At 38.2% G+C, this 8,163-nt stretch overlaps 1 protein-coding gene and 1 long non-coding RNA gene across 2 annotated transcripts; both read right to left on the bottom strand.

Moving 5' to 3' along the window:
- Positions 1-4,125: 4,125 nt before the first annotated feature.
- On the bottom strand, positions 4,126-5,189 carry LOC145391057 (uncharacterized). Its single transcript, XR_013895762.1, has 2 exons — positions 5,099-5,189; positions 4,126-4,272 (listed from the first exon to the last, which is right to left on the bottom strand). It is a non-coding gene; the product is annotated as an uncharacterized LOC145391057 (long non-coding RNA).
- A 307-nt stretch (positions 5,190-5,496) lies between these two features.
- On the bottom strand, positions 5,497-7,794 carry LOC145391006 (uncharacterized). Its single transcript, XM_080265738.1, has 4 exons — positions 7,746-7,794; positions 7,175-7,395; positions 6,498-6,678; positions 5,497-5,600 (listed from the first exon to the last, which is right to left on the bottom strand). Exons 1-4 carry the CDS (start codon positions 7,792-7,794, stop codon positions 5,497-5,499), a joined length of 555 nt encoding a protein of 184 aa, XP_080121864.1.
- Positions 7,795-8,163: the final 369 nt, after the last annotated feature.

Genomic DNA, 8,163 nt, shown 5'->3' with positions numbered 1-8,163 from the left:
TTAATTTGTATCTAAAACCACAAAATTGTCATACGAAACTCACACTTTCCCTATCTTCCAAGCACTGTTACCAACACATACGTCAGGGTGTCTGATAAGCTTTATGAAAATGGATTTTATTCGATATTGCATTTTTAGTATGATTTTCAGTACATATTAATATATATACCACTGCATATTACTCCTATACTATTATGTAACAAAAATATTTACACTGTTTAGAAATATGTTTTTATTTCGTTAATTTCGTTTACATTAACTCATTTTCGTCTGGGAAACCTTTTAAATATGACGCAGGTGAGAGAGCCTGGTTAAACATTCTAGTCAAGTACAAAAAATAGTTTATCACCTTACGAAGAAGCACAAGCAAGTCTGAAGCCTGTAATACCAATTTTCCGAGGGGAAAAAACCTAATACAAGAACGTTTGGTATGACACATGAAATACAGATTGTTCATAACTTTCCTAACCTTGGACAACATACATTATCGGTCTGAAAGCGATGGACAATAGCTTTTCAGTACGAAATCAGACTTAAATGTCTGTTTAAAATATTATGCCATGTACTTATTAAATACGTGGTGTCTTGAAAATCTCAATGAAATGATGGCTTTGGGATGTAAATGCTTACTTAACTGAGAGCTCACTTAACTGAGAGCACAAATGAGATCTCACATCTCTTGCCTCATTTCAGTCAGCTGTTTGCTCGGCTCAGTTTTGGGTAACAAAAACCATATTTAGAACAAATATCACACTTTTCTGCTTTTCCCCGTTTATAATTAGACGAAGATGAATTTACATGAAAGGGACCTTTATCTTTTCCTTGGCTCTTGCTAGTTTTACTCAACGAACGACAACAAAACTATGTCACCTGATGCGTTGGCAATTCATAATCTTGATTCATAGAACCAGTTCACTCGGTTGTCATATATAAAAAGCCTGTCTGGTTAGCATCTGTTTTTTTTGGCAGGGAATATTTCAGAACTGAAGGAGTTTGCAAAGTTTCATTGAAGTTGATTATGAGTACTTCAACTTTATGTTTACGTGAAACTCAGTAATACATGTACAGATCTGGGTATTTAGTATACAGAAAGTCATAATGGAAATCTGTTTGTATTGCTCTGAGATTCATTTCAGATAAGTAGAACTTATCAGGATGCAGTGGAATGGGATGGAAGGCTTTAATACGGCTGTAAATTGCTTTGCAATGTTTCTCTTTACTAGACCGGCCAGTGCGATGCCTATTCTCAACGTGTCCCTCCTGTTTCCACCGCCTGAGCCACCTGCAGACAGTGGTGACGCTGGACCCGGTTACCCAAGCTATGGCACGAGCTGACAGGCCCCGCACCCACAACCAGATGAAGTTGCTGCGTTCTGTCAGGGAAGTTGGGCGTGAGGGCCGCTGTGTTTCCATGTTCTGTCTAAGAGAGATATTCAACAATTAAATATATAATAGAATTTGTTCTTCTTGTTACTTTGCATCATGTGTAGGACGTACGACTTGTAGTTACTTTTGTTTAAGTCCTTCGCAAACGGGATATTACTTTCACTTAACTGTTGCTACTGGATATTTTATTAAGTACCAGATTATTAGTAAACTGTTTGGTGTAGGCTATTTATATGTCATTTAGTTCGAAAAACCTCATCTGATTTAAATACCTTCTGAGTGTTGGGACAATACATAAAAATCCCTAGCTATCATTGGATATTGGGAGGCCATTTTGAATACTGGTAGTAAATTTTGGGTACTGGACAACAAGAGGCGTGTAATATCTTTCGTTTATAGGCAGTGGTCGGCATTTTTTTTAAATTCATAACATATTCGCTGTAATCAGGTCCATCGATTAAAAAAAAAAAAAATGAAGTCTGCCATATAGATCGTAACTTGAAGCCTACCTAGGATGGACTGTGTCTAGAACGTCACTGGTCCTCTGCTTCATATACCGAAAAAGACCCATGAAGCAAACTAGTAACTCTCCACCCCATAAAAGGTGTGGGAAACTGTAGCAGGTTAGTGAACAATGAGCATATAACAGCAACAGGTTATACACATCAACAGTGGAGCGAAATTGGTTAAGAAACAACAGCAACAATTCCTTATACAAGTCTTTAAACAACAAAAACAATTCTAAGTATCCCCTCAGAAAAATTAATCAAAAGAAACAAACCCCAAAACAACAGAATCAAATTTCTAAGCAACAGAAAGAAATCTCTAAGTAACAGAAACAAACTTCTAAGCAACAGAAAGAAATCTAAGCAACAGAAATAAACTTCAAATCAACAGAAACAAACCTCTAAGCAACTGAAACAAATGTCTTTGCAAGAGACAGGTTGGTACTTAAAGACAAGTTAGATCGCACGACTGGGCTGGGTTATCACGCACTTTCAGGCTCCGTGTTATTGTTGTGAAGGTAAAATGGTCCATGGGTACCACAAAAATCGCTTACTCTGTGGAGAAATGAACTGTCCTCACCAAATGCCAAAGCAAGGAAGTATGTCTATGGAGCAATAAAAATAAAAAATGAGCAAACAAGTCCTTATAAAACAGAAAGGTTATTCAACAACAAACAAATTTTAAGCAAGAAAAGTAAGTCTGAAGCAACAACAACAACAACAGCAAAAAAAGATTGTCCCCTTTCAAAATGAAGCGTGTGAAAAGAAAAATGGGTCTTCAAACAATTACAGCTAGTCAGAGAGCAACATAAAAATGCCATAAACTAATCTTAAAACAAAAGATACCGTTATTGCTAGCCTTCCTTTTTTTTTTTTTTTTTTTTGCTAATTTCCTATTGACCGACAGATAATTGGTGTGTTTTCATGCTGTCTGAAATTTAATTATCTGTAAACACCCAAAACGTCGAAAGTTTCTTCATCTAGAACTGTTGTCATAAGTTAATAAAAGTTACTAATTACCTTCGCGCAAAGATGTTTCGTTCGGTTAGAGACGTTGGTTGTGACGATCGCTGTGCTTTCATGTTCGTTGTCTGAAGCTTATGCAACAGAGAATATAAAAAAGGTGGAAACTGTCTTGATTTATAGCTGTAAGTATAAGGTGGTAAAGGATGAATAAACGTCTCCCCGTTAAAGATATATGCTCTGTCAATGGAGATACAACATGACTAACAGGAACGCGTTACATCATGACTAATAACAACACGGCACCATATGACTAATAACAATACGGTAAGATGTCACTAACTGCAACACAGTACAATATCACTTGCAGTAACACGGTACAGTATGATATCACCAATAGCAACACGGTGCTATATCACTAACATTAACGTGGTACCATGTCACTAACAACAACACTACACCATATGACTAACACGGTACCATATGTCTAACAGCAACACAGTGCCACATGACTCACGATCAAAGTGTAGGGGAAGGTGAGCCTGGAATATGATCTCCAACAGCCTGGGGCAACATCTGAGCTCTGAGAGCTGACTCGCCTCCTGGGACTCTTATATAAACAGTGTAACACCTTTCCCTCCCCTCTCACTACACCAGCCAGTGAGTACCTTCCCCTCCCCTCTCACTGCACCACCCAGTAAACCCCCCCCACCCCTCTCATCACATCAGTTAGTGAACACATCCCCCTCCACTCTCACTATCCCATGACAATTTACCTACTCCAAGAGATCAACTAGACAGATCAACTAAAACAAATAGGTCAACTGGGTTACTAGGGACGTGTCCACATAGATTCATGATGATCCTCCCATTAGTGTTATATATTTCCCTGGAGAAACAGACACAGACAGACAAAGGTGACTACATATCCCTACCCTCGTTGGTACAAGATACTGTGGCGCAGAATATAATGTTGCTGCACGTGTATACTTACGTCACTAAGTTTACTCCATAGGCAGTGGATTATAAAAAACAAAAGTTCAACTAACTTCCAAAATTTATTAACATATATCCTTACACAAACGGTAACCGTGATACCCATGAGAATACACTGCGATGAGTGATACTAGAAGCAACTCTTATACTTTGTCATTGGTATAATTTACATATAATTCTAAATTATTTATGCATTCATTTATTTGGTTGGTATGTACCTCTCTCCTTATCAACCTTAAAATGAAGTAAGTAATTCATGTGAAGGTAACGGTGATGTGTGTGGTCAGTGATGGTGATAGTCGTGTGTGTCTTAAGTGGCCACCTGACCCTTGTGGCCCCACCTGGCTCCACCACACACCAGCTCCATCACCAGCACCACCACAGCCATTGTGAACCCATACCCAAGCGCCGCAAACATGCCCTGTAAATGGATAACACGGGATGTTGGGCAGTAATCCTTTCATTAATGGACCAAACTAATAATACCCCGTTTCACATGCGTAGTCAGTTCTTACAACGTCACTCATATGTCTATAGAAGCCTTATTACAACATTTACTTCGGAATGATCTTGAGGCCACGGTAAGGATAAAATTATTTTCTACTATCCCATATTCTTGTATAGCCATGACGATTAATCTAGCCTTACACTCAGATATCAGTATACTGCAAACTAGTTCTCGGAGGACGATATGGAGATTCATAAACTTTGTCCATAACTCATGTGTCTCTTCAACACCCACGACAACTGCCCTAACACTTCAACATACCGTACTTCAAATGTACCAGATATGAGGTCAAGTTCACTATGATCCAAAAATATTCCATGGGAAGATGGGGGCGGGGGGTTGTGTCCAAAATGCGTGGATAGATTTGTAATTATAATAGGCAGGCTTTACTGTGGTCTTTTATTTTTGTCCGAAATACATACCTGCATAATTAAACGTTACACAGTACATATTTACCTACGAGATATTAAAAGATGCTCATTACTCGATTACATACGCCCAAGTTTTTCACAGCTTCACTCCGTTCAAGTAGTTTTCTACTTCATTTATTATATACCTTATTCACTCTCGATGTAATGGGTTAATGAAAGCTTTGTTTAGCCCACAGGTCCAAAAATCTCTCGTGAACCGAATAAAATTGTAACGATAAAATGCAATATCAGACTGAGGGAGATGAAAGGTACAATGAGGTAAATATATCCTATTTTCAGGAATGAAGGAAATTATTATCATGGCTTACCCAAAGACTGGTGAGTGAGAGAATGGTGTTGACGGTGATGATCCTGGGTGGGTTCTTGCACATGCTGGAGTTAGGCTCTGAGTACTTCATCCATTTATCGTACAACCCTGATTCCACCAACGTGTAGGATCTAAACACAAGAAGAGACACTTACATGTCTGTATGGGAAGAATATCTCGCACTGAAAAATGAAAGGTGAAATACTGAGCTCTCGTCTGTTCTTCATAGACATCTCAGGGTGTGTATGTAGGTATATATGTAAATTTATCATATACCCAAAGCCCTCCTGTGAAACGGACCATATTATAAATATTTGTTATGTTTATTTTTTTTAAGGCTTATACTGAAACTAGTGTTATTCGTAGTGCATTATTGCTCATTTTACTAAACTTGGCCACTTACAACTTATTCATTATCGGTATAAAGAGGCTGTTCTTCTGAGCCACCATGGCCAGAGGGTTGGTTGCGTAGACGCTCCTTGAAAGGTAAAAATCACAACGACCTGCGAAAAAAATTACTATATATTATCAATATAAAAACGTAGATATACCATTAGAAAACTACTGAAGTGTTCCCTTTCTGACTTACAAGATGTTTATTATTTTGAAATACTAGACCAGTGTTTTACATTTGTCCAACAATCGCTCTTACTTAATTTCCACCTTGCCTCTTGTCAACAGTCATATGTCCCTGAAATCCTCATTTCTGGTATTATGCATTAGTGTCAGTGTCTTTCTCTGCTACCTGACAATAATTACAAGTGGAATTTGTAACAAGAGGAGTTGTAACATCTTGACTGTTCCAGCACCACTCATATTGTTTATTTTAATAATAGCACCATCTAGAGGGAAACCATTTTTTTTTTCTCCCTCTATATTGTCCTTGAACTAACCAGTTTGTCAGGCGCAGTAACCCTGATAATATTTAATTTATTCTAAATGATGACAGACGACTGGGAACGGAAGGGGAGTTCATAAAGCTTCCCCTAGTGAAATATTCAATCCGTAGTGAGAATATTCATTTATGATAGGTGTAAGTCCTAAAGAATCGTTCTGATAATTTAAATAACCTGACTCTTTTACTTAGTACAAAAAAGTCTTAGTAAAAGCTAGTATATATCTTATGACTAAGGTGACATGGCCATTTCAATAACAGCTTGTGTGTGTGTGTGTGTGTGTGTGTGTGTGTGTGTGTGTGTGTGTGTGTGTGTGTGTGTGTGTGTGTGTGTATGTGTGTGTGTGTGTGCGTGCGTTCATGCTATTTTAGAATGACACCAATTAAATATAAATATGTTGTTGGCTTGGTACTGCTATGATACACTGATACATTCTGTAATACAGATAACTAAAAATATATTAAACATACATAATTTCAGTAACTTTAATAATTATATTACAACCTGTGAGAGAAAAGCTTTTGGCCAACAAGTTGACATAGTTGAGGTCCAGATCAAAAATGACGTGAGTGGCAGCGCGCACGACGGTCTCCATGCTGTTTTGTAATTCGGCGAACCTGCTGTAGGCGACCCGTTTTGTCCCAATCAGTTTCCCCAGTTCATGAAGTGGACCTGACGGGGCAGTCTGAAAGGAATAAGGCTGTCAGAAGTTGTCTACTATAAGGTATATGTTTATGGGATTTGGAAACATGAGGTTTTATTAATTCGAAAGAGAAATGTACGTGTAAATGTCTGGCAGAAAATTATGGTTATTAATCAAACTTATGAAAATTACCGATGACCCATGAGTTAATGACTGAAAATAGCATCAGAAACTTAATTACCTATCCAAATCATTGATCCAACTCATAAATTAATTTGCTGCTTTATAGTGTTTGAGAAATTGTACATGGCAAAAAAAAAAAAAAAAGAAAAAAAAGACAAATTACACTAATCTTAGGCCAGCGTGTTACTATGATATGAATTCCATGAACAGTTTAACCATTATTTCAGGCAAAACTGTATGATTATTATATTTTGATGCCATGATTAACTAACAGCATATCAGTTAAGGCATCGCATTATAGACAGCCAATTAGATTCTCTTAATTTTTTATTATCCTGAAGAAACAACCACTCACTTCAATTATTTTAATGATAATACTGTTTGGAGCAACAATTATCCCAATATCAGAGTTGTCAAGGACGTCCCCAAGTCTCTGGTAGGGTTCGTCGATGTATCTGACTGCCAGGAGGGACATGAGGTTGCCGACGTAGCCCTGTGTCAGCACCACCAACATCAGCATCCACACCCCCAGCATCACACGCTCCCACCACCACCGACTCTTAGTTCTCTTTATGTCTGGAACACAAAATGATGTCAAACAAAAGATATGGATCACGAAAGTATTTGATGGCCTGTTTCTGGCAGGTAGTGTTTACAGTAAGATGTCATTAGCGAGATTAAATTAAGCATCATCTAACACAAGACAATGGTTGAGCATAGTGAAACTATGTGGGCGAAACAATTGGCTCTTTTGGTATGCTCTTTTGGTATTCTCACAGAGAAAAATTGACTAGTTCGGAAGGTAATAAGCCTGGATGCTGCCTGCACTAACTCAGCCGTTACCACTTAATCTCATCCCTCAGAGTCCCTCTAAAGATAATGTAAAAGTACTCATTGTAAACCACAACATGGTAAACACAAGTTACCTTCTTGGAAAAGAATTCGCACACAGTTGAAGGTGTTGGTATCTGCCATGCGTGGTTCGTGCATATAACTGGGAACGCAAAAAGACAGAAGCAGCATCACAGCGCATACTACCAACAGTGCTGTCAGCAAAGCCACCCAAACCTTTGGTCTAAGAGGCAGCAGGAAGCCCCACGGGTCCACCTCAGGTCGACCGCGGGTAGCGAGAATTAGATAATTTACCATAAACACAAATGGAGAATAGTCTATCCATTGGCTTCTGGTTATCTCCACGTAAAATGGTCCCGGACTAAACTCCACTTCCTGAAATGCGTTTTTGTAAAATATAACGAACAGTAGAATAATGTATGTCGGGATATATTTCATAGATGATTAACTTTTACCACAATATACTATGATGAGTAATTCGTGGGGAGGTTC

The sequence above is a fragment of the Coenobita brevimanus genome, chromosome 16, assembly GCF_032717465.1.
Source record: "Coenobita brevimanus isolate Jiangsu-jjx chromosome 16, ASM3271746v2, whole genome shotgun sequence".
In the NCBI taxonomy this organism is placed as follows: Eukaryota; Metazoa; Arthropoda; class Malacostraca; order Decapoda; family Coenobitidae; genus Coenobita; species Coenobita brevimanus.
Note: the sequence above shows the minus strand (reverse complement) of the source record. Positions and strands in the feature narration are given on the sequence as shown.

What these genes read in the sequence shown, in the direction of transcription:
- LOC145391006 (XM_080265738.1), bottom strand. Translation starts at nt 7,794, where the DNA reads ATGGCAGATACCAACACCTTCAACTGTGTGCGAATTCTTTTCCAAGAA. An exon ending in GCGAATTCTTTTCCAAGAAG is followed by an intron (nt 7,396 to 7,745) that starts GTAACTTGTGTT and finishes TTTGTGTTCCAG; the next exon opens with ACATAAAGAGAACTAAGAGT. An exon ending in CAAAAGCTTTTCTCTCACAG is followed by an intron (nt 5,601 to 6,497) that starts GTTGTAATATAA and finishes TTTTTTTCGCAG; the next exon opens with GTCGTTGTGATTTTTACCTT.